The following is a 27,642-nucleotide window of genomic DNA, read 5'->3' as shown; positions in this document are numbered from 1 at the left end:
AGACTCTAGAGTACAGAGTACAGAGAAGAACAACAAAGAAGATTAGGGGACTGGAGGCTAAAGCATATTAGGAACGGCTGCTGGAATTCGGTATGTCTAGTTTAATGAAAAGAAGGACGAAGGGGGACATGATAGCAGTGTTCCAATATCTCAGGGGCTGCCACAAAGAAGAGGGAGTCAAGCTATTTTCCAAAGCGCCTGAAGGCAGGACAAGAAGCAACGGATGGAAACTAATCAAGGAGAGAAGCAACCTAGAACTAAGGAGAAACTTCCTGACCATTAGAACAATTAACCAGTGGAACAACCTGCCTTCAGAAGTGGTGAATGCTCCAACACTGGAAGTTTTTAAGAAGAGACTGGACAGCCATTTGTCCGAAATGGTATAGGGTTTCCTGTCTGAGCAGGGGGTTGGACTAGATGACCTCCAAGGTCCCTTCCAACTTTACTACTATTATTATTATTACTTTGAGCCTATCTATGGCCCATTTCAAGGCCATCTCTTTCTTTTCAATGGTGCTATAGTTAGCTTGTTCTAAAGATAGTATATTGGCTAAATATACCACTGCATTATTTCCTTCCCCATGAGTCTATACCAAGTTCTATGTCAGAAGCATAATTTATTGCTGGAATCCTTATCATACTCTGGCCCTTTTATGCTGAATCTTTGACACAAAGCTCCTGTCAAGTATTGAAATTTTAATGACATTCTGATGTCAATTTCAATATTTATTTATTTATTTGATTTAATATAGCCACTCATTTCACATACATGACTCTGAGCAGTTTACAGTAAGACAGAAAAATAAATACAGTATGTAATATATACATAATATAACCAATATTGTTTATTTTAATCTCTTCAATGAGAAGTGTCAAAGCTGGCAAAATGGGAAACAAACCAATTTGTGCTGTACTAGTCCAAAAAGAAAATTAACTTCTTTCTTTGTTTTTGGAGCCTTGACTTCTTTCAGAACTAATGTTTTCTTTTTATCTAATTTCATATCTTTCCTACCAGAAAATCTAAATATGATTTCTTTATAATCTGCTTTTTTGAATTTACTGCTAGGGCAGCCTTCAGGAGACTTGTGTTTTTTCCCAAATGCTTTAGATATTCTTCCCACGTTTGCCTATAAATACCATACTGATGTTATCTAAGTAAGCCTCATGCCATATTACTCTGCCTACAAAAGGTATTGGCAAATCCAGTTAAATGTAGAGTCACGAGAGAAGGCAGCTTTTGATACATCTACCTCATCATATAGCAAGTTGAGAATGTATATACCTTTATGATTCCAAAAGATGCTTAATAGTTTTCTCAAGCATATCACATTGTCTGAAGTACAGGTTTTTTTTCCTAAGAATTTTTAGATGATCTCCAGGATGTTGCATATTTAGGATGAATGCATTTTGCAATGGTGAAAAAAGAAGCCAGTGTTTTTAAAATGTAGCTCTGATGAATAGTCTTCATATTACAAAACTTTTATTTTACTACCATGACATTTTAATTTTTAACGTATTTTTGGATATTTTTAATGATGTAATTGCATACTTCAAAGGATGTAAAATATTATAATTCATTGTATTGAAAATTGTCTTGATTGAACTAACTCTAAAATTAATTGGAAGCTCAATAAATTCCAGGTTTATTGTTCTTCCTTAAAACATTTATATTACATGTATATAGCACTTTATCTGTAGCATGTTATCACTTTCTTGGAGACATTCATGCTACATACTTCCATACTTCATACTCATACTCCATACTTTATTGCCATAAGCATTACTATTATTAAGCAACAGTAATATTCAGATGCTTTTTATGACATATTAATTGCAGGTGAAGAACAAATAGCATAACTGTATTATTTACATATAAAAATAGTTTTGTATTACAAAACATTTTATTTAATATTCTGAGGTTTCAGAATCACACTAGAATATGATCGTACACATGAAAAAGCATATGGTGAAAGGTTCCTTGTATTAATAAAATTGTGTTCAAGGTGAAGATATTCTAACGGCGAATCTTCATAGTCTTCTTCCTCGTCAATGTCATCATTTTCCTCTTCATTATTTAACCTGGATCTACAAATTCGCTCTGGAGGGACAGCTCTGTAAAACCATACCAGGATTAGTGAAGCAAGGGTAATTATTATATTTTGTTAATAAACCTCATCAATTATTTTCCAGATAATTTTCAAGCTAGAAACTTTGATGGATAGTTGAAAAAGCTAGCAGAAAAGTGTGCCTCACTCTGGCTAATTGACATTTTCCTTACACAGCAGTCCAAAAATGACAAATCAGTCATTTAGTCTCATACTTGGTCAGCAAGGAAATTTTCCCTCACCATATCAGGTAGTTCCCTAATCCTGATTGCAAAAATGCTTAATCTCATAATAGTGCATTCTCGCTGATTAAATATATAAATAATTAACTGTTAGTTAAGTTTTAAACAGTTAAGGAAAAATTACATTGAAGAAACTGCTATGTAAATATGTTGTTTGTAATGAAATGCAAAGATAAATCTTTGTAGCTAGGCTAAAACAAGACCCATCTAGTTAAGCAGTATTTTTGGAGGATTCCAAAATACAGTATATTTTGGAACTTACTATATATTTTTGCTATTGTTATGTTGCCATCAGCTGTGGTGAAATAAATTGATTGCTGTTACCTCTTTACTGGATCAAATTTTAGCAGGAATACACTCCTCAAAGCATGTTCAACTCTTGCTTTTTAATTTTTGCTATAGGAGCTATATGGATCTTTGTAGCAATCAGGAATCAAGTTCAAATCAAGCTTTTTATTGCAGATTGTGTCCTGCAATGTTTATTCACACTTGGGTATGCTTAGTCTTTTAACTGCTTTCTTTAAAAGTAGTTTTTGGGTATTTTCATTGTATTTGGACATTTTAAAAAAATTTTATATGTTTAATCCCAGGAATTTGATTGCCAGCATTTTTTTTTTCTGGAAGAAGAGAAATCAAACACTTTTAAACAAATTTGGCATTCTTTTCTGGTTATTTTGGTAACAATATTTTCCCACTAAAACTAAATTATCAGTACTTCCTAAATGGCCACTCTACTTTTGTCCTATTAAAAAGAACTTACTTGAGTGCCTACCACATAGTTGTCTTTCATTACAACCTTTATCAAGAAGTAGTTACATGACACACATATACTATAATATATATGACACCATTATTTAGCACCTAGAATTTTATTTTTTATTTTTTAAAAAATGGATAAATCTGGCAAAATTGCCAACGCTTAAAGGATTTTATTGTTCTATACTAAGATAACAGGTAAGAACTGTTCTTATGGGAGAACTTGGAGTTGAGGTTGCTGAAGTCCTAAAAAAAATTGTGTGCTTTTTTTAAAAGATTGCTAACACTTTCTTGTATTATCTGATTGTACTAACAAGGTCTCATTCTGCATGGCTCAAGTATTTAAAGCATCAAAATAGAATTTTATAAATTGATACTCTATGAAAGTGTAGAAGACATTAATGCATTTAATCTTATGCTTCTCCAAATTATTATATTTAAATTTAACTTATAAAAAATACTTAATTACTTTTTAGACTTCCAAGTAAATCACATAGGATATATGCCCTGATAAGCTAATTATACTTTCTTATAAAGCTACATTAACAGAATCTTGCAAATCTGAAAGTAAAAATTTCCCATTTTCACCTTTACAGCCTAAGAACTTAGGGACAGTCCTTTCTGAACATCTTGTTTTGCCCACTGTGTAGCTGCAGGCTATGGTGACTCTTATCTGAGTATTCCCTATATTATCTGAGTATTCCCTTTACAGCAGGGGTCTCCAACTCACGGGCCCTATGAGGCCGTAGCCTGTTTGGAACTGGGCTGCGCAAGTGGCAGGCAGCTCTACTTGTGTTAGCTCATGGTCATGCAAGCAGAGCTCCATGTGCTGCTTGTGTGGAACCATTCCCTCTCCCCTACCCACCAGTCCACCAAGCCGGAAAGGTTGGGAATTACGGCTATACAGCATTTCTTCTCCCCATCTCCCAAGGTCTTTCCCACACACCATTATATTACCTGATTTTGTTGTTGTTGAGTCTTAGAAAATTTAATGTTTTCATTTCTGCAATTCCAAGTGGCACAGATTTCAACTGGTTATGATCTAAAAACATTTCTCTGAGAGAATGGTATGCTCCATAGAATGACACAATATCTATCCCACCTTCATCAAGTTTGTTAAATGAAAGATAGAGGTATTCCAGCCCTGGTTTCATATGTCCAAATACAAATCCTGGAATTCTGTCAATTTGGTTCCCTATGAGTACAAGATGTACTAATGACTTTGGCAAATAGGAGGGAACCTGATACAACTTATTGTAAGAAAGATCAATAGATTCCAAGTTCCTGGAGACAAAGACAAAATACACAAAAATTAAAAAGAGCAAGATAACAGACATTGCAAAGCAAAAGGTAGGAATATTGAAGCACTCAATCTCATCTATTCCAACTGTATGGCTAAGTTCATGTTGCTGATACACAAATGTTCTAGGGTATAATTTGGTTGTTTTTTGTCATAATATGAAGGGCAGACTTACTGATTACAATTGTAGCTTAGTATGTTATCTGAATGAGGAGATATAGTTTGATTTTTCTGGTTATTTCTGTTTTTGACACCATGTTTTGTTGCACAAGCCATTGTTGCCTAGGTCGTACAAGGTAGAAAACCAAATGGGAGATTTCAATTCTATTAGGCCAAAAAGAGAGAGAGCAAAATCTATGATTCGTTGTCATTTAAAAACCAGGGTTGATTGATTTGTTTCTATTTTGTTAAATAAATTTGGTTAGTAAAATCTGTGGCCACAATAATGTTTTTAATGTTCTTTGGTTAACACTGATGGACACTGCAAATGCTTACAGCAGATGTTTGTGTACTACTGTCCCACCCAGCCTTGTTGAAGGCTATTAGACAGTTATGAATGAAGTAATATGGAAAAAAGAAGTCAGCAGAACTTTAGGACAGCTGTAGCCATCTAGGCAGTAGGCCCTGGATAATGACCAATGCTTTCAGATTAAGATTTATGTAGAAAGTAGGAGTATGTTTGAACCTTCCCTTGCTTTTTAGTTTACCCAAGAAAAGGATAATAGCTGATTAGCAGGCAAAGAATTCTTTGTACCCTAATGAAAACTCTATATGTACTCGTCATAGACAAGGAGTCTAGTGATCCAAAGTATTTCCCCAGCATATAAATTGGCAGCACATTTAGGAGAGTTTAGTTCTAGAGATTCCCCATGACATATAGTCAAGAATGATGTCTTAGGGATTATTTGCTTTTTGTTGCATTTTTCACTTTCCAGAAAGAAAATCAGCATGCAGCTTTCTATCCTAAAAGAACTACTTACATTGATGAAACTATAAGGCATAACAGTGACTCTATTCAAGGAGGTGCTGGGGTAATTATTTCATGCCTCAAAAATCTGGAAATTTGCAGTTCTGCAACAGATTCCATACTATTTAATATAGAGGTAGGACTGCAAAAAGAAATACCAACTAGCCATTTGTTTTTAATAAACATCTCAATTCCCTAAAGAGATTTTTCTTTGTACCACCTACTCCTTTCTCATCACAGTTCTCGAATTATTCATAACAATTTGCAGTATCTGGGGACTGGCAGTTTTGAAGCTACATAAGAGAAAAAAACTATGGAAATATTTATAGGTCCAGTTGCCTGCCTTCTTAATTTTCCTCCTCCAGTTATTTCATGAAAACACTGCTAAAGTAATGTAATGTAATTTGACTATACTGATTCAGTTTTTAAACTAAGGGATAACGGTGAGAGAATTTTCCCCCCTTTTTTGACATTTAAGAGGAAGGTGCTTCAAATACTTACTTTTGTTTTAATTAAATTGAACATATATGTTTAGTTTGCAAAGTCCAACAATAATAAGGATTGAACAGTGTTTTAATTCTACTTTTTTCAAATATTATGTTTTTTGATAATAGATACACAAATTATTCTGCCAAGATCCTATGTTGACTCCCTGTTACTTCACAGAGATGTAGAATGTGTGAGTTGGGAGGGATCTTATATGAGTTTTCATTTCAATCCATTAAAATGGGGCTTCCCAAACTTGTGGTAAATTACCACAAATTGGGTAAAAGTAGTTTTTCTTTGGGTAATGGTACACAAACCCATTATCCAAACATAACAGGGACATTTAAATTGGCTTAAAGTATTTTATCTACATTGGTTGAAAGGATTTTCTGATAAGTGGTTTGGATATTGAAGGAAAAGGTTTGGGAAGAACTGCATCAAACCATCTCTGGCAAGAGCATTTGAAAAACTTCAATAAGAGGAATACATGGTTCTAGGTACACTATTCTAGTGATTAACAGTTCTTGCTACCAGGAAATTCCTCATAATATGCAGCCAGAATCTTCTTTCTTTTAATGTTAATCTGTTCTTCCTTGTCCTTTCCTCAGTATCAATGGAGAATAAGTTTGTTCTCTTGCAGTGACAGGTACTTAGTTACTTATAGATCCACTTTCCTTGTGCAATAAACTAACTCCTTTTCTCTTATTTTACAATGGACAAAGTTCAAGCCCTGATTTTTCTTACATTTTGCATTCCTCACTAGTCTCATTAGCTTTTCTGACTCCATCCCCACTCATTAAAACTCTTTCTACTCTTTCTTAGTCATTAGCCCCTACTTCAATTTTCTATACAATTCTCAGCTTGTTTTTCAGCTTATCAATAAGTTCATTTCATGCATAACATCCTTTAAACTTTTTTCATTCTTCTCATGATATTTCTATGTGTTCTTCCTGGAAACTGTTTTTGACCCAAGGTTTCTGCTAATTCCAGAGCAAAGAACAGATAAATATTCTGAGCTCTACAGATGATCAAGGGCTACTACAGAGACTTTTAGAAAATTTAGTAGGGAAGTGCAAAATCTAGTTTTCCAGGCAATATTCTACAAATCCTGTGTAACTTCCACTCTTCTCTAGGTCACACTGGTCTGATCATCCCAGAAGTGGTTTGACAATTTTCTGAAAGCTAATCCTGCAAATTAGAAATAGTTCACGAAGTTCCACAAACAGGGAATCTTCAACTTATGATCACAATTGGACCAGGAATTTCCATCATAAATTGATGTGGTTGTAAAGCAAATCGTGAACATGTGACTGCAGATGCTACAGCTGTTGCAAATACCAGCCAATTTCTAAGTGCCCAAATTGCAATCCTATGACTACAAGAACAGTACAATGGTCATAACTTCAAGTCACTTTTTCCAGGGCCAGCATAGCTTCAAATTGTCATTAAACAAATGGTTATAAGTTGAGGACTACCCGTATGTTCTAACTTCTAGGAAATTGCTAGGTCACTACCGGGTATTTTCTAGAGAAGGAATGAAACATTTCAGAGTTCTCCAGAATGTTTCATTCCTGTAAGAGTCAATTTTACCCAACTCTTAATCTTACTATAATATGAAACAAAAATCAGGCCCTTCCTTAAAATCCTGTTACAGATAGAGTTGTTCCTTTCTTTCATTTTCTCATGGGAAAGAAGTTCTTTTACAGCATTATTTGAAAATGTCTGATTGAGACCATTTACCTCTCATATCTTATTAGATCATGACAAAGGGGAAAGAGTGAAAGAATTTGCTGCTGACTTTTATATTTTAAAACCCAGTGAAAAATAGTCTGGACCTCCCTTGTTATTAATGGTATATATCAATATATATCAGTGCAGGCCCTGAAGATGATTTTCATCCTATACTGAGACTATGCAGGAAACAGAAACAAATGTGTCTTTTTCTGTTTGTTCCAAAACTTGTTTCAAACTGAGAAAGTCATGCTGCCCTCCTCTCATACTGTACCACAGGAGGAAAACAAACAGCTTACAAATAATCATGAATTCCAATGCAGTTGCAGAAAACTTGCCTTCTACACAGTTCAACTTTTAATGTTCTTTATTTTTACATTAGGCAAATATTGCTGACAGTAATTTGTACTTACTCATGATTGATCCATGCCAATGGGGCTATTCTGCTTTCTTCTAATTTATTATGTCTTAGAACAATTGTGTTTATGCTTTTGGTCTGATTAAAGCATATTTCTGAAATTTCTTCTATATGGTTATTATCAAGGTATAATTCCTAATTAAACAAATGGTAGAAAAAAGAAACATGGAATCATATGGTTTGGTATATTAAAACTTAAAATAGCTCTTTAAAATCTATTATTTATGATTTGAAACTGATTTCATAGAGCTGCTATGCAATTGTTGTGTAAAGTTGCCTGAGAAATATAAGTTATATATGAAAGAAGAGGAAACACAGTAACTGTTCTTCTTTCATATATTATCCTGAATGTGTTCTACACTTAATGTGCCAAGAGGTTTAAGAACTTAATTGATTATTACTGATGTATATTTCCTGAACAAATATTTAAACTTTACAAAATAAAGGAAGTTAATAATTTCAAAAATTATTTTACCTCAATAGAATGGGGAAGACCTTGTGGAATAGTCCTAAACTGATTTCGTCCAAGCCGCAAATATGACAAGCTTTTCAAAGGCTGAAAAGCTAAAGGGCTGACATTTGCTTCACTAAGCTTGTTGCTCTCTAATTCCAGTATTAGCAACTTTTTTAAACCTTTAGAAATAAAAACAGTTTAAAAAATAACATTAAATAAAGTATTAATGTATTATCTATTATCCTCAGCTAAGAGTAGAATTTTAGGCTAATAAATAATCAGGACACACGTACACACACGGCCGCATTTCTGTCACAACTATACAGTTACATACATACATACATGTCCCATTTGAGAAATAATTACAGATTCCATGTAAGAGACCATGAGGACTTGACATGTAATAAAACTCAATGTAGGAAGAAGGTGTTGAAACTGAATAAATAATAAACAATATAATATAGAACTAACTTCAATCCTACAGAGGATTTAATAATATAATGCTAGTAACCACTGATATCTGAAGCTTTGCTCCAACATTCAAAGTAATTATAAAACAATTACTGAGAGATATTGTCATGGAGAAAATGTATCTATCTATTTGTCGGTCTAGCTATCTATTATCTGTCTCTACCTACTTACCTACCAATCTGCCATCTATCACCTGTCAAATATTGCTAGCAGGAAATGTATATTTAGATCCAAAATAAATTTTCTTCAATACAACATTTAAATCTGAGTTTCTACTATATAATATTATTAAATTCACCAATATTGATCATAAAATAGCTAACAATTAACAATTAGCCTTGTATAGAAAACTGGGAACTTCATTGGACAGTTTTAATTCCTACTGCATTCCCATCAGCCCTCCCAGGTAACCCAGATAGGAAACATGACTAGATGAAGTAGTTCTACTTTATTATAAGGATACATTAGAAGAATCTACAAGTCTTGAAAGTACAAACTTTTTGCTGCCACTTTTTAAGTGCTTGAACCATTAATGCTGGAACCATTAAGTTTCTTCGAGGGGCTCCTGTCTCTCTTGTCTGATTGTTTCCTAGGCAGCTTCTTCCCTTCTTCCCCAAGATCATCCACACATTCCATTATCATCGCCACACAGGAGCTATTAATAAGACATGGCAATACAGTGTTTCCCCCCCAAAATAAGACTGGTTCTTACATTAATTTTTGCTCCAAAAGACACATTAGGGCTTATTTTCTGGTTAGGTCTTATTTTCAGGGAAATATGCTACTAAATGTGACCATCTGGCTGTTAATCTTAACTGGGGCTTATTTTGGGGGTAGGGTTTATATTACAAGCATCCTAAAAAATCATGCTAGGGCTTATTTTCCGGTTAGGGCTTATTTTCCAGGAAACACAGGAGACATGTGAAGCAATCACTAGAATTACACTGAGGATCTAGGGAGGAGGAGCCCATAAATCATCCAGTAAATGGCTGAATTAGGTCTCAATAATGATATCTGGGGGACAATAATAGATATCAATAGATAAATAGATAGCTGGCTGTTATAAGTATCCAATAGGAGAGAATATATGCAACTCAGCATTGAACTGTGGAATCCATGATGTTCTCTGAGTTTGGCTGTTTGTTTGCAGAGGTTTAATTACCCAAATACATAACACCATCAGTAAGAGTGAATATGGGGTTTATTTCCTTTTGATATAGCTTGTCCTGATGATATTGATGGGGATGTAGCTTTCTCCCTGGTAGTTCCCTAATTAATTTTCTATTTAATTGTTTATCTAGTGTTAATCCCTCCTGACATTTATCTGGTACCCACATAGAGATAAACCACATCCACACACCATTCAAGAGAGAATTTAAAAAGCTAAGAATAAAACAAAAACTCCAGATAAATTATCAAGCAGAAAATATTCTGATCAAGGAACTAACAAAGAGAAATCAACATGCCCACTAACATTGCAGGGCAAGTGACTGTTTAGAAACTGGGAACAAACCACATATTATTAGCACTGATATATTACCTAATTGGATAATGAAATGTCTGCAAGCAAACAACAAAACTCAAAGAGCACCAAGGACTCCCTTGTAAGTATGTAGTTGCCAGTGGTATCTTGGGAAATCCCAGTTTGAGCAAAAGTATATAGCACTGTGCTATAAAACCTAGGTGCAATTCCCATATCCCATGATGCTCCCTGCTGCTCCTAGGAATTCATTGATAGAAAAAGTGCCTCCTAACAATGACTTTCATGGTGTCTATCATGATGTGGAAAGTATGATTCATCCTGTGCTTCTCAGTTTGCACCACTCTTATAATTTTTGATGAGGCCAATACGTAACTCTGTGTCATAGGAATGAAAGAAGTAAATCTTAGTGATAGAATCTAAGTGGGGGGAAAAGTAAGCTCTTCCCCAGAAAATCAAAGATCTCAATTTTGTTTGCATGAAGTTAAAAACTCTCATGATGATAATGAGGTAACATTTTAAAATACCTTGAAAGCTGTCTTCATTAATTACATGTATTTCATTTTCATTTATTTTAAGTTCTTCCAAAGATGATGGCAAACCATGTGGAATACTAACTAGTGTATTTCCATCCATATATAAACGTTGCAGATTCTTCAAGTTCTGTATTAAAAGAAAATACTCATTTTGTAAATCTCTGTTTTATTAATCTACACTAGCTAAATTATTGGTCCAAAGAACATGTGCAGAATGTGATGGTGCTGCTACAGCTCTTTGAAGACAAGAGATTCAATGGCCAAAGAACCTTTGCCAGCACATGCTAAAATAAAACATAATAATTTTAATTAATTTAAATAATTTAAATTTAAATTGAACAATGTATGAAGCTGGAAATTTAATTTAAAAATGTGTGAAATAAAATAAAAAAATAAAAGTAAGGTATTAGTATCAAGCAACATTAACATGGAAAACTATTACAGCAAAACAAATTTATTAAAGAACAGGATATGGGAAATTTGAGAGAAAATTCAAATATTGGGTGGTAAATATATTCTCATGCGTTTTAAAAGGAATAAACTCTACAGTTTGGGAAGAATGCATGTGTGTATGTGTGCACTTGAATCACTATCACATTTTTGGAAGTTGTGTGCCCTTTATTTCTGCCCTCAGCTGAAAGTAAACAGTCCAAAGTCACCCAGCTGACTTCAGCCCCAAGGCAAGACTAGAACTCGCTGTTTCTCTGGTTTCTAGCCTACTGCCTTAACCACTGCTAAAAACTGGCTGTCACTGGAAAATGATTGTGAGTAATTTCCAGTTTAGTTTGGACTCAGGACACTATATTCAAACCAGAGTAAGTACACTCAGTACTCAGTACAGCTACCAAAAGCCATAGCCTGATAATTATTTATTAAACATTAACAAACATTAAGAAAAGCATTTGGCAAAAAACAGAAAAAAGGCAGATAATAGCAGGGACAGATACAAACAGCAGGGGACAATTCACATTATTCTGTCTCTTACCTCTATATCAAAACAGTGAAGAAGAACTTTCCAGGGTAAACAATATTGACACTTAGTATGGACAGATCCAAAGGGAATGGGTTTGGTAAGAAGAGATTGGACAACCATTTGTCTGAAATGGTACAGGGTTTCCTGCCTGAGCAGTGGGTTGGACTAGAAGACCTCCAAGGTCCCTTCCAACTCTGTTATTCTATTCTGTTATTCCAACTTTGATCCTTTATGAATATAATAGGGACAGAATAGTAATAGAAAGTTGGATCCCAGGTGAGCTGCCCTCTCTTCTTCACCATGAAAGTAACAGTCTGGCACAGAGGTATGATGTATCGAACATTTCCCTTTACATCAATTCTATGCACAGCATTCTGTACTCTAGCGGGTTGTACTGATTTCATGTATTGACTCCCAGGGCTTCTCCAGCTTGAGCAAGGAGCTCTGAGCAGGTGATTGGTAAACACAGCTGCCATCATTGCATCAGTTGGACAATACTTCAGTTGTACCTGCCCCTTTTCTTGCGTGTCCTTCATAGTTCAATATCTACGTATTTCTTTTGGGGGTTGGAGGGCTTTGTGTCTGCAATTCTCATATAACATAGTTGGGATTGGTTCTTTTATTTTGAAGTTTGTGTGGCCACATGTATTCCCCGCATCCTTTTTCCACAGCACGGTATTTCACTTCTGTAGATGTTGCTGCAGCAGGCAATTAATGCACTCCCATTAAAATAATATATGTATCCTGTAGTTGATTTCCAGGCAAAATTATTTACCGACTCAATTCAAATGTGTATATCAAATAATTTTTGGATGATTACTTACAGTTTTAAAGTCCATTGTTTCTTTTAAGTATCTCCCATATCTTTTTACTGATGTTCAGTCTGCCTATGTTTTCTTATTGATCTTTCTATATGCAATGAAATTTCGTTGGCTGTAACAGATTTATTCACAGATGCAATATATGCTTTCCCTAGCATATATTCTGCTTGTTATTTGCCAACTGTTCTGTTCTGCTTGTTACTTGCCAACTCATTCTGGTTCCCTCTTTCAATTCAGATATCCAATATTCTATTGTGTCCTTGACTTTTGTCTAACTCAGACTTAGAAACGTTATTAATATCATTTTTTGGTTTTGGTAGATCAAGTACTCTCTATTTTATATATAATTTCAATTCCAGGAATTGAAGCCTAGTATCTTCCACTTCTTTATTTAAATAGTTCATGATCTTCAAGCTGTCTCCTTTGTCTTCTGCTCCTACAGTTATGTAGTCATAATACAGGATTGTTCGTATGTCTTCCATTTTTAGCTCTGTATATAAGCATGGTTCAGGATTTCCCATTTAAAGCTCATGTTTTACCATATTTGATTTAGTTTTTTAGTTTATGTTTTGCTTTTTGATTAAAAGATAGATTCAAATCTATTTTGAGTAAGAGTCTTTGAATGTTTTAAAATAATTTTTCCACCATTTGTTTTAATTGACATGGACCATAAATGTCTGAAAAAATAATTTTTGATGGTTGGCTGGCTTTCTGTTTGCCTTTATGTAGTCATCGTATTTTGTCCTTCTTGTAAGTTTCCAAAAATTTTTATGATAGCTTTGAAGGTATGAAAAAAAACACTCTTCTAGTAGGATGTTTTTAGTCCTAAAAATACTGCAGTGTATAGTATCTGATTGCTGATTCAGCTTGACTAAGTACTTGGAAATAAATTAGGATGTTTGGTAACTGGGGTGCTCTTGGTGCTAGGATTTAGCTATAACTCTCTGCTACACCCACACTACTTTTGTTGAAAAATTACTTCCAGTAATTTCCAAGGCAGTTTATACTCAGCATACTCCCAGCCATTTCTTATAGCCAGATTAGAGTAAGCACACGTCACTTAATACAAGTAGCAAAAATATAGATTGATGTTTATTTATTAAACATCAGCAAACATCAAGTTAATTGACAAAAGGTAAGCAAAAGCAGAGAGAGACCTGAACAACAGGCAAAAGTTTTATCTCTCCATATAACTATAGGAAGGAAACAATACTGGAAATAATATTGTGCCTAATTAGCATGGAAAATTCCAAAGGGAGTGGCTTTTGATTATTCCTGCTTTAATACTTTTAAGTATGTAACAATAGGGTAATAGAGATGGAAAGTAGGACACCAGATCTCTCTTCTGTTTTGCACTTTGGAAGAAACAATTGCTGGGTAGGAGTGATGTATCCAATGCACAGAATAGTACTATTCTGACATCAGTTGGAGGTATCTGTTAAAAATGGAGCGACCATTATGTTGAGCTGGATCATATTCCTATGTCAGAAAGAGGAATAAAGAACTAGGAGATTACCTCTAGATGTAATCTTCCTGGAATTCATGATAGCCAAGAAAATAAAAAATGTGTAATCTGATGTACAGTATATCTTAAGGATTACAAAAGTCTTCAGAAAAATTATGTAGAATTTTATGGATGAAAGAACATGCAATCCATAATAAGCAAAAGCAGAATACTGCATTATTTAAAGTACAAGAATATTTTGATATTCTTTTTAAAAATTGTAATGTTGTAAATTGGACCCACTTTGGGGAAGTTGTTAAGACACCAGGCTAGAAATCAGGAGACTTAGTTGTACTTTAGGCCCAAAGCCAGCTGGGTGACTTTGGACCAGTCACTCTCTTAGGAGAAGGGGACAATGACAAACCACTTCTGAATCTTGCCAAGAAAACTGCAGGGACCTATCCATGCAGTCACCAACAGTCAACACTGTCTTGAAGGCACCAAAAAGAAATATTGCAAATTACAATTTGTTAATTGTGAAGTTGTGTCCCACCTATCGCGACCCTATGGACAACGTTCCTCCAAGTCTTCCTGTCCTCTACCATCTTCTGGAGTCCATTTAAGCTCACGCCTACTGCTTCAGTGACTCCATCCAACCACCTCATTCTCTGTCGTCCCCTTCTTCTATTGCCCTCAATCTTTCCCAGCATTAGGCCCTTCTCCAGTGAGTCCTTCCTTCTCATTAGGTGGCCAAAGTATTTGAGTTTCAACTTCAGGATCTGGCCTTCTAAAGAGCAGTCGGGGTTGATCTTTTCTAGGACTGACCGGTTTGAACGCCTTGCAGTCCAAGGGACTCGCAGGAGGCAAATTACAATACATTACATTATTTCAATGTAGTAATGTTTATATATATGAATAATATTATAAACATGCTATTATTTAAAACAATATATTGAAAATAAAAAGAGGAAAGTAAAATGATGCAAGTGTTGCAGGAAATAAAATTACTTAACTTTTCATCCAAAGTTGAGTATAACCTTTGTGTATGTGTGTAGTTGTGTCTATGATTGTATAGATTTTTCTTACTTTAAATGCCTGTGGACCAATGCCAGATGATGTGATTTTATTTTTACGAAGATCAATTCTCTCCAAATTAGGCAGCCCGTTGAAAGCTCCATCTGGAATTTCACTGATGTCATTCCCTAGGGAAAAGGATGAAAAAAGTTAAGAATGTGATCTCCAATTGTTGACCATTTCTTTTTTAAATGTACAGTACAAGTAACCTAACTCAAGAAAAGACTAATAACTTTTTAGGCCGGAATTTTTTTTTTTTTTAGTAAGGATTTATATGGTCTCTTCATTAAACAGCAAACAAAGTGGAAGATTTAATGCAACACTACAGGAAATAAAAATGATCTCTCCTCCTTCCTTTCCCAGTGTTCATAATAGGAAACTATTTAATCAAGTGCAACATTGGAAAACTGATGAATGAGTAGGAGGTTAATTTCTCAAGATCTTCCCCAGTGCTTGCCTTTCAGTAACCTGCAAGGAGAGGTCTTTTCAACTCTCTTCAGAGGATGACCTATTTTAAAATAATAATTATGCCTCTGCAGTGAGTGAAGTAAAATAAAAGGAGAGCATTAGGAATAGAATAAATAATAACTGTGTTTATATTGTCATAATTATATCAATGCCTTTGAACAGAGTTCTGGGTTTCATTTGGATAAAGAGCTCTTTTAAAATACTTCCAATGTATTATAAAAAATCCTCACCTTCAAGCTCTATGCTTGTAAGCTCTTCATCCCTGATTACGGGTATATGTGTGAGTTTGGTGCTAATGCAGCTTACTGTATTTTCTAAGACAGAGCATCCGGTAGGCAAAGGAGGAATTTCAGTAGAAGGCTCAGGAATTGGGAAGTGTGGGAGCATTCTGAACACGTCTCCATACAATGTGTCTTCCTCCTCTTCACTTCCTTCCTTCTCTTGTTCATTTTCTTCTTGCTCTTGCTCATGTTCTTGTTCTTGCTCTTTTTCTTGTTCTTGCTCTTGTTTTTTAATTTCTTTCTCAATTCTTAGCTCTTCCTCTTCATAAACTCTTCTTTTTTCTTCCTCCAATCTGGTTTCCACCTCTTCTTCCCTTTGATCCTTCATATGTTCATGTTTTCTTCTTGGCTTGTGGCTTTTTATTCTCCTCTTTTTCATCTTTGCTTTATTTTTTATATGAATATTCTTTTTAAGTATTCCTTCCTTCTTTTCCATTGGATCTTGTGTCTGCATATAACGCAAGACTGGTTCACTCCGGTTAGTTGGCACAGGAGAATCACCAGAAATTTCAGCTGTGTCTCCTGGAGAAATTGTACTTGATACTGAATATAAACACACACAAAAAGAGTTAATGCTAATTGAACACATGCTCGTAATGCCGTTTTTATAATAAGTGTCAATAAAGATATACTGAAGCTATACCTATAGTTAATGTTGCTGGAAGTGTATACAAAATCAATATTGCATGCAAACAATATTGTATACAAGATCAGAAATATTAAAAGTTTAATTGGATTAATTTGTTATTTTCTGTGGTTTTATGGGTATCCAATAAACTTATTTTATTGGATGTGCTTATATCGATCTATATTTATATTGAGAGAGAGCAGCGGGAACATGTGCGCCAGATATTTAGTTAAATATTAAAGTTCTAATTTTTTAGTCTTATTAGCATTAGTTGCTCTAATTATTTACCTTGTTTATAAATATTTCATGCAAAGAAAATGTATAGATTGGATTCTAATATAAATTCTCATAAAAATTCCAGGTTCATAAGTTTTTTATCGTTTTGAACAGCTGTAATGTATTAAGATACAATCAAGATGTGCAAACATGTTGATTTTGAAGTGTTCTTACTCAAAAACTATTAATAAGACTACTCTAAAACATGTATATTTTATTAGTTCTATTTAAAAGTTGGAACAAAAGACATTAAATAAAAGTTTCAAACTGTTGTTTCAAATGTTCTGGCTATTCTGAGTGCTTTGTCATTGAGTTGCTTTTTTTTAAAAAAAAAAAAAATCAATTTGTTATGTCCCTGCTGCTATTGGTTTGATGGATGGGCTCATAGGGTAATAAAATATTCAGAGGAAAACAGCTGTAAAAACACCTGGTTAAACAAGAAGGCTACTCACAGTAGCTGCACGGTTGGTAATTTTTTTATAAAATTATTTGCTATGGATGTTAGAGTTCATGTGAGAGAATAGCTTGAATGTACATTGACATGTACATGTACAAAATAAACATGTGTATTGTTGTGTTTCATAAAACAGCTTTTACCAAAATTGTTACCATATCTTTGTTAATATAAAGATACTTGTACAACATTGTTAAGATTAGTTTGTTTGGGCAGTTAATTTTGAGCTTCAAGCTACATTTAAAAACATCAAGGCTCTGTGCTGATTTCAGCCTTAATTAAGGTTTGGATTAGACTGAATACATGTATAGTTTTGTGCCTTGTTGTAAAATTTCCAAAACGCCAAGATGAAATATTTGCTTTGGGATTGGCAGTAAGTAAGCTCTACTTTCTTTTCTCCTGTCCTGTGCTGAAGTTTTATTGGCTCAGATCTGAGTGCATGTGATTGCTTGCTTTGTCATATCAGCTTTTCAGAAATGTTTGCCTGTCACATGTGATTTGGTTTGATTTAGTATATTGATATGCCATAAAATTATACTTAATAATGCTAGAATAATTGAGGAGACATCGCAAGGTGAAGTCAAAATATCAAGATGGCAAGCATTACTGTGTGATCAAAGCTCCTCCTTTGAAGCTCCACATTACTAGCTGTTTAGGGCGGCATGCAGGCTGGACACAACTGGTTTAGGTGATACCTAAACATGCCTTTCCAGTTATTGTCTGAGTGATGTAATAATCTAAGAGCAAGGAACTATCAAAGTTGCCACTTATTGTACTTTTTGTGCATAATGCTAGCAATTCATAATGAATGAATGTGTACTGTATGTTGGTATTTTGGGATTGGATTATATATATATGATTTTTTAAACATTATTATTGGTATGATTAAATATTATTTTCACGAATTCCAATTTCCAAACTAATAGTTCAATTGCATTCAAGGAACAGTGAATTATTTTCCTTTTCATTTCCTTGTAACTTTTGACTATAATTAAAGGCATATGTGTACATATTATTTTCAAATTATATATAAGAAATTAATATACTCTGAAATGGAAAGGTACTCTTCAACTTACAGTCATAATTGCAACTGGAATATCCATTGATAAGCGGGGCAGTGCCCAGTTTTACAATGTTTTTTGTTGTTAAATGAATCAGCACAGCAGTTAAGTGAATCACAAAGTCATTAAGCAAATTTGGCTTTCCTCATTAACTTTATTGGAAGCCAGGGGCGAAGATTGCAAATGTCTACAATGTGATCTGGGAGTACTGCAACCATTGTTAATACATGCCAGTTGCCAAGTGCCTAAATTTTGATCATGTGACCATGGGAATGCTCTAATGCAGGGGTCCCCAACCCCCAGTCCGTGGACCGGCACCGATCCGCAGCATGCCAACAAGTGGGCCGCACAAACAAGCCAAGCTCCATCCTTGGGATGCAGGCAGTATTCAAAACCATACCCCCTCTGGTCCATGGAAAAACCTTTCTCCGTGGCACCGGTCCCTACTGCCCAAAAGGTTGGGGACTTCTGCTCTAATGGTTGTAAGTGCAAAGACTGGTTGTAAGTGCAAAGACTAAACTTTTTTTTCTACCATCATAACTTCGAACAGTTGCTAAATGGATGTTTTAGTCAAGGACTTCCTGTGTGTCATATGCATATAAGGCTTAGTGTATATAAGAAATTAGTATACTTTACCATTCTCCAGACACACAGGGCAACATTCCCCTTTGAGTATTGTAGATTTGTGACATGTCACAGGATTGCATGAGGTTTCATCACAGAACACCTTTCCTTTTGAACAGAGGCATGTAATGCAGTGTTTAGGAGACCACACAGCTTTATCAAACATAATCATTCCATTAGCAAAGCATCGTCCTTCTTTTCCTAAGAAATGGAAGCCAAAAGCAGATTTTATTATACAAATATATAAAATAATTATAAAGTGTACGTTTTCACTACCAGCTTTATCTAAATTTTGATGTATGTGGCAATCTATTATTTTCAGACAATGATGATGCAACAGAATATTATCCCACATGAGAGTTGATAATGTAACAATAAGATTTCCAGATTAGATCTGCAGAGACCTAGATTCAAACTCATTTCAAATAATTCTCATAATAAATTTATAAAAGGGGATAATACAACTCAATGTCTTTCAGTCATCCATTGAATGATGACTTACTTGTAGTATGCTTGTTACAAATATAAATATTTATTGTACCATACCTGGAATATAATAATTTAGGAAAGGAAGATGTAAAAATCTTGTAAAAGATATTTAACACCTTCTATAATATATGTCCATAATAATAAAATATAACATATTTAACTGAACATTTGATTGTAAAGTTAGAGATAGGTAGGCTCTTTTCCAATGCAATCTTCACTTGCAATCACTCTAAATACTAGACTAAAAATACCTTATGGATGAAATCCTTGGCAGATACCTCAATGCTTTCAGCTTCAGAAATATGGTGTAGTTTCAGTACTGAGCTCCAACTTATTTGAGTTTAGTGGTTTTAGTTCCACCTTTGGGTAAAATTCCAGATAAAAAGAAACAATCAAGGGGAAAATGAGGAAACTACATTTTACTTCAGATGATTCCTGAGGGAGATCTAAAATACTTCATATAGAAGGTATGGTATGTATGCCAGCATATTTTCTTTAATATGAAAACAAATGCTCCCAAATGAACAGCTTTAGAGAGACTATTAAAAATGGACTTTTTGTGTTCTAATTGCCCTTTTTTTAAAAAAAAAACTGCTTTATATACCTACCTTTTCTATGTAATTCCACTTTGAGATCATTTATTTAATTTATTATGTACATCTTGAAACAAGAATAATTGATTTGGTGTGCATGTGTGTGTATATATATATATGCACACACACACACACTGTGATACTGTATAATTTCTAGAATTATAACAATGAAATAAATCACAGACATCTTCCATAGTAAATAATTATCAATTTATAATACAATCATATTATAAAAGTTGATATATATAAATGTTTAGAATTAGATGTTGAATAGGAACATGTTCAGAAGATTGCTGCTGCATGTTACAGTATGAATGCTTACTACAATGAAGCCATGATTTCACCTTTACTTAAGTTCATATATTAATGAAATTATACTTATTTATTCCAAATATTTCTATGCCATGTTTCTAGTGTACATGGCTAAACCAAATTGTTACTACCACATACATTTTAGTTTTGAATACCTTGGATAAATAGATATAGAGTTTCATATAATTGTATATCTTTAGTGATAAAATGGATAGCATTGGAATATTAAGTGTATTTTTCTCTCCCCATGTGCCAGTACCACCCAGATGTGTTTCAGAGAGCTGTCGAACTCTCTAGAACAGAGTTTTATATAATGGGCTGTACTGAGAAAACTTTCACTTTAAGGGCTACAATTGAGATATCTGCTAATGTAATATTGGACTTAGCTTTGAAATTCATCATATTAGTATAGAGAGAATTAACATATTGTGGATTAAAGTATTTCATCATAGAAAACTGCATAGACACTATTTATATTCTGATTTATATAAGATCTTTTTAACTGAAAACACCACTAATATAAATATTTGAATCTCTCATTCTGAATACTCAGCTGTGATTTTTTACAACAGTCTACTTCTAATGCCTTGATCCAGACCAGCTGAAATTGATAGAAATAAAATGCTTTCCATCACTTTTGTGGCAAGTGGGTCAACATAAGTTATTAGGATGGTTCTTTCAGAACACTAAAAATCATGAGATAGCTGTGGAGCATACAGTCACAAAATCAGTTTGCACATCCATTGAGAGTGCAAATGTCAGTTATGTGAATTCTTCACTCACTAGGATGAGTTCAGTTCTAAACCTTTACTGGTCTAAATAATGCTGACTCACCGATTCATCCAATTCCATGTACTCTGATAAAAAAAAGTTGCTGGAATACTGTACAGTTACCTGCTTTTGGGGGGGGAATCACCTGTTTTTATGAGATTCTACAATGTTTGAAAGATGTGTATTAATTAACTGTACATTTTAACTTGACCTGGCAGTAGAAAGTTACTTGGTCTATACAAGCATGTTAGTATTTTTTATTTAATCACACGTGTGGAACACGGTGGCTCAAGTGGTTGGAACGCTGGGCAGGATTTTTAGCAAGCCCGCGTTTGAGACCTAAGAGCTGCCATGGGGCAGGTTTGAGCTCTCATCCTTCATTCCAGCTCCTACCAAGAGGAGCTGGAGTGAAAGAGCAATGGTGATGTCGCAGGTTAATCCTTTCAATCTGGAAGCACCTTAGTGCTTCTGACATGAGTACCAACCCCCCCACACTTGTTTATGTTTAGGTTAGTGAGATCTCATATTGTGAATCAACACAGTATGAATTGGGAGGCCGTAAAATAAATAATAAAATCTATTTCTATGCATTAGGTGAAGAGCAGCAAATCCACTACTAGATTTCTGTTATTTCTCTACAATGAATGAATATCATACATCCGTGGTGGCGAACCTATGGCACGCGTGCTACAGGTGGCACCCAGAGCCCTCTCTGTGGGCATACGTGCTGTTGCCCCAGCCTAGGCCTTCAGCTGGGTCTTATAAAACCTTTTCGCTTTAGGCCTCTGCCACTGTGTGCAAAAAAAAGAGGTTCAATCAATCAATTTGAACTTCTCATGGGAAAAAAAAGATCTCGCAAATTTGGAATTGATTTATTGAACTTTTTAGTCCTACCCAGTCTGCCGTTACCACCGCAACCATGCCCACCCAATGGGCCACGCCCACCCGGCACCCGATGATATATAAGTGGATTTTGGGCTGCAGTTTGGGCACTCGGTCTCTAAAAGATTCGCCATCACTGTCATACATGATACCCAAGATTAAGCTCAAAGAATTCATCTATTTGGAATAGTTTTATTTTTTTAAATGGATGGTTTATAAATATATATAAAAAATAACTTTTTCCTGCTTACCTGGCAAAATATTGTAATTGGATTCTTGGCCATCCAAATGGGTAAGAGAGTTAAATACTCCAGGAATATCTTCATCAATATTAGTAAGTGGGATGCTCATTAGTGGAGTCCTAGAGATTGGAGGTCTAATTTGTGACTGCTTATTTAAACTGTAATTTCTTAAGGGAACCTTTCGTAATCGTCTATAGATTATTCTTCGCCTTGCTCTTCCGGGCATTCCATTGGGTTTATTCTGGGCAAGAGCAACGAACAAATAAACAAGCAACAGGTAGTAGATTAGGGTTGTTTTTTGCATTGTTCCCTGGAGTGCTGTATAAAAAAGAAGGAAAAGGTCACCTGAAGATTAAAGATTTTAGAATTAAAAATAAAAAATGCATTATTTTTATTAAGGTCCTTAGTAAGTAGAGAGTCTAAGGCAAGGTCAATGGCTATTTGTTTTTATTTACAAATTGTATAAGGGTGAGAATCTTTTGTATATAAACTAAATAAAGCAATGTTCTTTGGAAGCAAATATCTGATAGCAGTGTTCCAATACCTAAGGGCTGCCACAAAGAAGAGGGGGTCAACCTATTCTCCAGAGCACCTGAAGGCAGAACAAGAAGCAATAGATCAGTGTTTCTCAACCTTGACAATTTTAAGGCATGTGGACTTCAACTCCCAGAATTCCACAGCCAGCATTGCTGGCTGTGGAATTCTGGGAGTTGAAGTCCACATGCCTTAAAATTGTCAAGGTTGAGAAACACTGCAATAGATAGAAACTAATCAAAGAGAGAACCACCTGAAACTAAGGAGAGTTAGAACAATTCGTCAGTGGAATGTTTTGCCTCCAGATGCTTGAACACTGGAGAGAGACTAGACAACCACTTGTCTGACATGGTTTTAGGTTTCCTGCTTCAACAAGGGGATTGGACTAGAAGACCCCCCCCCCAAGGTCCCTTCCAACTCTGTTATTCTGTTGTTCTGTTATATTTCGATGGGGATGAATCTCATTTTTGCACTGCAGGTCTATGGAAAGACAAGACTCCAGTTTCCAACTGAAGTTTGACTTAGATGAGAGGCAGCTGCTCTGAACCATGTTTATTATTATTTATTTATTTATTTATCAAATTTGGATGCTGCCCATCTCGCCAAGGTGAGATTAATTAATGAAAAAGAAAATTGGTTTAGCGTAGCTCCAATTCTGAACTTCAATAATTAGAAATATTAGTGCAGTGACTTATTTATCTGAACAAACATTTATTGTAAACATGTAAGGGCATATCCTGTGAAGATATGGAATGAAATATAATCTGATAATAGGTAAAGGTATGATTTCCAATTTCCCTAAAACATTTTGTTTTATTAAGCATGGCAGTGAACACAGTGGTTAAGGGCCTTGTGTGTTTTCAGAAGCAAAAGATTAATTATAAATTATAAACTAATTATAACTGTGGTGTAATAGTAAAAATCTATTTTTCTTCTTGGAAAGGTTCATGTTAATATGTAATATAAATAGGAGGAATATTGTTTTAACTTTATTTTATCCATTATCCATCAGAGGTTTTACAATAGCTGCAGCATTTAGGACAGAGTTCCCCAACCTTTCCAGCTTTGCAGAGCAGTGGGGCGGGGGGGGAGGGGATGGTCCCGCGCAAGCAGCCTGCATGCGCACCTACTGCTCACACAAATGGAGTGTGTATGCACATGTTCGCCCACTGTTCATGCAAGTGGGGATGCACCTGCACACACTTGGCTGTCGGTTCCATGGCCCGGTTGCAAACACCTCAGGGCCCACTAGTGGGCCACGGTCCAAAGGTTGGGGACCCCTGCTTTTGGAGACAAATACAGTCCTCTTACTCTGGATTAATGAATAATCAGAAAGACTGGAAATGAATTACTATAACTAATACTTAAATGATATAGATAGTTGATTTTTCTTAATTTAATAGGATGAGATTAATTAATGAAATATTGTTGCAAGTTTACTCTTTCTGAATGTCACATTGTCATCTACAAAGAGAAGTTCTTTGGCTTCATTTTATAAACAACTGAAATTTCTTTTGTGAAGACAGCTCTTATTTTAAGCCACGTGTTGTGAATTATAAATGACATAAGGCTGTTAATATTCTGTTTATCACTTTAAAATAAAGCTGTGTGACAGTACAGCAGTATTAATTGTGCTACCCTGTCCATGGCTAGCAAAAGTTTTATTCAGGGCAAAAGTTGGTGGTTTTTTTATTCTTCCCAACCCAAGGAAAGTTTGAAAAGTAATTCTGTAAAAGAATTTAGGATTCTGTCTCTCTATCTGTCTTATCAGCAGGATAATTCTCCAAATTCAGAACAGAGCAAAATCAGCAAGCTGGATCAGGCTGTGGGAGTAGAGAAAATAAATTCATAAAATTTCCTCTAATGTGTCACTGTGGGAAAGGAAATTGGGCAATCAGCTGGTATGTTGTTTATTCCACCCTTCCCCCTTGATCACGTGACCCAGACAGGCACATATGGAGCCCATCCCACGCCTTCCTGTGTACCCAAACATGCACAATATGAGAGAAGAGCAAAATATATACACATAAAGGCTACACATATATACATACTCCGATTAGTCCTTGGGAGATATAGTGCATGTACATACAAATACAGAGAATGTCAACATATTTCATCCCACAGAGGAGTACATACCCTACCTATGTCCTTTGCTAGTAAAGGAGGCAGAATTCAAGAAGCCACGCTGTATATACTTTGTCTTGGTTTATGATTTCCCACAAAAGCATGTTTGTTGTTCCTTTACTGGATTTAAAAGCCTAAAAAATATAGGGTAGGTGTCTTTTATGATGTCTGGTCTAAGGTTTACCTTCTGTTTAAGGTATGAGGAGAACAAGCTCCTCACAAATGCTGCCCATCATATGCTCCTGATGAAAGCTATGAGCATGGCAACAACAGTTGCTATTTCTGGATCATGAAAAGTGTCGTCTGGATCTACTGAATCAGTCTTTATGTTCAGGAAAGAGGGATGGGGGCCAATAATGGGTGGATATACATTGAACAAGAGGTTGCTTCCACTTGGACTGCATTAAGGAAGTAACAGCTGGCTGAGCTACACTGTACTAGTATATTCTGCATATTGCATATGCCACACGCTAAATGTGATATGAGAGAGGAATCGTTTATTTTCCCAGGTGAATTGCATTATGTTTACAGTTTATTCTGTGAAAAGGGCAGGGGAAATGATCAGTTTATTCAGATAATCTTTCATCTCAAATTACTCTTTTAAATCTATATTGTAATGGACTACTCTCCAAACAGTAAAAAGAGAATGCATTTGGGAAAAAGAAGTTGATTTTTAACACTATGTTATTTTTTATTAATTATCCCATGCCACTGAAATTCATAGCTATGAACATAGCCTTAAAAACTATTATTAAGGAATTATTAAGATATTAGCGTTTTTTCATAAAATTTTGTGAATGCTTTTTATTACTTCTATGCCAATGTAAAAATAATCGGTTTTATTCATATCAATTAAACTTCATGAAATTAAATACAATATACTCTCTGCAAATACATTTTACATTTGTTCTCTAATGCACACACAGACAACATACACACACAAATATATTGATAGTCAATCTCCCATATTTTAAATAGCAACTTAATATGTAGATATAATACATTACCTGGTAATCTAATCTAATAGCAGATTCTGTTTGCCATTTAAACTCCAGCTGCAGAAAAGAAAAATAAAAGAATCTGTGCTGCTCTATTTCAGAGAAAAGAGGCAGTTAAGAAGGAAACATGTGCCTCCTTAAATCGTTCCTTTCCTTGAAGAGAAGCTCTGTCCTGATGTGTGCAGAAATTCAGCTACTTCAGCTATAAAATCTTCCCTTCAAGAAAATGAAAAGCAGCACAATACTTTTGGTCCTTAGGCTGACAAGGCACAAACGGGAACTCTTTTTACCCGAGATATTTTCAGAACCAAAATAAACATGTTTACTTAAAAAAGCAGGCATTTGCAAGACAGTTTCATTTGTTCTGTTCATTTTCCACAGATTTAGTCAGTGTAAGTTTATTGTGTGTTAGAAATTGTATGCTTCTTTATGTTGCAAGAAAACTTTCAAAAGCCATGTCTTTCTTCAAGATAAAATATAGTGGCAATTCTTCCTAATAAGAGCTTTCTGCCTCCTCCCCCCTTCTGCCTGTAGTTAACAGACTTTTGGGCTGATTCATAAAAGAAATTATGAAAGAAAAGAATATGGCTGATTCATTCTTATTTGGTTATTTATGCATTCAATGCTGAGTATTGAAATGATATACTGTACTTGGATAGTTTTGAGGATGAGGCCATGGATTGCTAGCCAAAAGGAAAATGTGTATTACTTCATTCTTTAGCTAGTGCTTTCTTCTTTATATCTACTAATTTTCTGAAGGAGGGAAAGTGCTATCTATCAGTTGATCATCCATCCATCCACCCATCCTAAAACTGAAAACACTTTGTCTGAAGCCACATCATTCAGTGTACTTTAGGAATTGTATAAAACTTGAAAAGCAATGACATCTTAGGTGTACTGTTATTATCACAAAACTTATGCAAGTTAGACTGCTTTATTTGCTCAGGGGGTGTTCATGAGCAAACTTAACATTCAAGTGTTAAACAAAATTGCATGTACCAAATATAGTCTGGAAAGTGGCATTAGAGAAACATTAAAATCTGAATTAAAGTGTTGAAAGAAAAATCCAAGTCCAAGCCAGTAATAAACAAAACGGAGACTGCTTTAGAAAGAAGGTTGTGGTTTATTAAAGAGCAGAGCCAGACGGCAATGTGACTCTGGGAAAGCCGACCACATGTTGCTGGGAATAATGGGTTTTTATACCTTCTGGGGCTTTTGAGATTGTTTCCTGTTCCTGTTTGATGCTTTGTATGTCCTGTGTCATGTACTTTGACCTGAGTCTGAGTGTGCCCTTTTGGTATTGGTGGATTAATCCTGTTATGTTTCCTGTCCTTAGAGTTTGGGTGGGTATGTGGATTTTAGGAGTCTTTGTCTTTCTAATCTCATCAGCTTCTAGCTTCCTGGCTCCAGCCTTTCTAAAAGGATTATCACATCTGCATTTCTAAAAACTGGATTCTGCCTAGTTTCTGCTTGGGGGAGAGGGGCTGGGGCTGGTTTTGGGGGGCTGGTTCCTCTCTTTTTTAAGATCTTCTCCATTATTTCTTTGTGGAAATATATTCTGCCTTTTTAATATTCCCCAAAATATTTCTTTCTCTGGGGGGGCTGATTTCTCACAAAAGGATCACAAGTAATCAAAATGAACCTTAT

General features: G+C 35.0%; 2 protein-coding genes across 10 annotated transcripts in view; one reads left to right on the top strand and one right to left on the bottom strand.

The window, feature by feature from the left end:
- LOC120310144 (centromere protein P) overlaps window positions 1–27,642 on the top strand; it is a 181,284-nt gene that overhangs the window by 124,398 nt on the left and 29,244 nt on the right. The gene's annotated exons all lie outside the window — the stretch shown is intronic.
- On the bottom strand, window positions 824–26,226 carry ECM2 (extracellular matrix protein 2). 2 transcript variants are annotated; one of them, XM_039348221.1, is made up of 10 exons: window positions 26,005–26,226; window positions 22,349–22,657; window positions 19,063–19,251; window positions 15,957–16,550; window positions 15,271–15,386; window positions 10,938–11,073; window positions 8,481–8,638; window positions 8,001–8,140; window positions 4,061–4,387; window positions 824–2,112 (listed from the first exon to the last, which is right to left on the bottom strand). In XM_039348221.1, the coding sequence occupies exons 2-10, from the start codon at window positions 22,641–22,643 to the stop codon at window positions 1,902–1,904; spliced, it is 2,166 nt and encodes a 721-aa protein (XP_039204155.1). In that variant the 5' UTR covers window positions 22,644–22,657; window positions 26,005–26,226; the 3' UTR covers window positions 824–1,901. The 2 variants fall into 2 exon arrangements, with proteins under 2 accessions (XP_039204155.1, XP_039204156.1); XM_039348222.1 differs by lacking the exon at window positions 26,005–26,226 and adding an exon at window positions 19,791–19,899 and having other exon boundaries at window positions 22,349–22,463.

This window comes from Crotalus tigris, unplaced genomic scaffold (assembly GCF_016545835.1).
Source record: "Crotalus tigris isolate CLP2741 ecotype Arizona unplaced genomic scaffold, ASM1654583v1 scf7180000018125.1543573, whole genome shotgun sequence".
NCBI classification, from domain to species: domain Eukaryota; kingdom Metazoa; phylum Chordata; class Lepidosauria; order Squamata; family Viperidae; genus Crotalus; species Crotalus tigris.
This window is presented reverse-complemented; position numbering and strand designations above follow the sequence as displayed.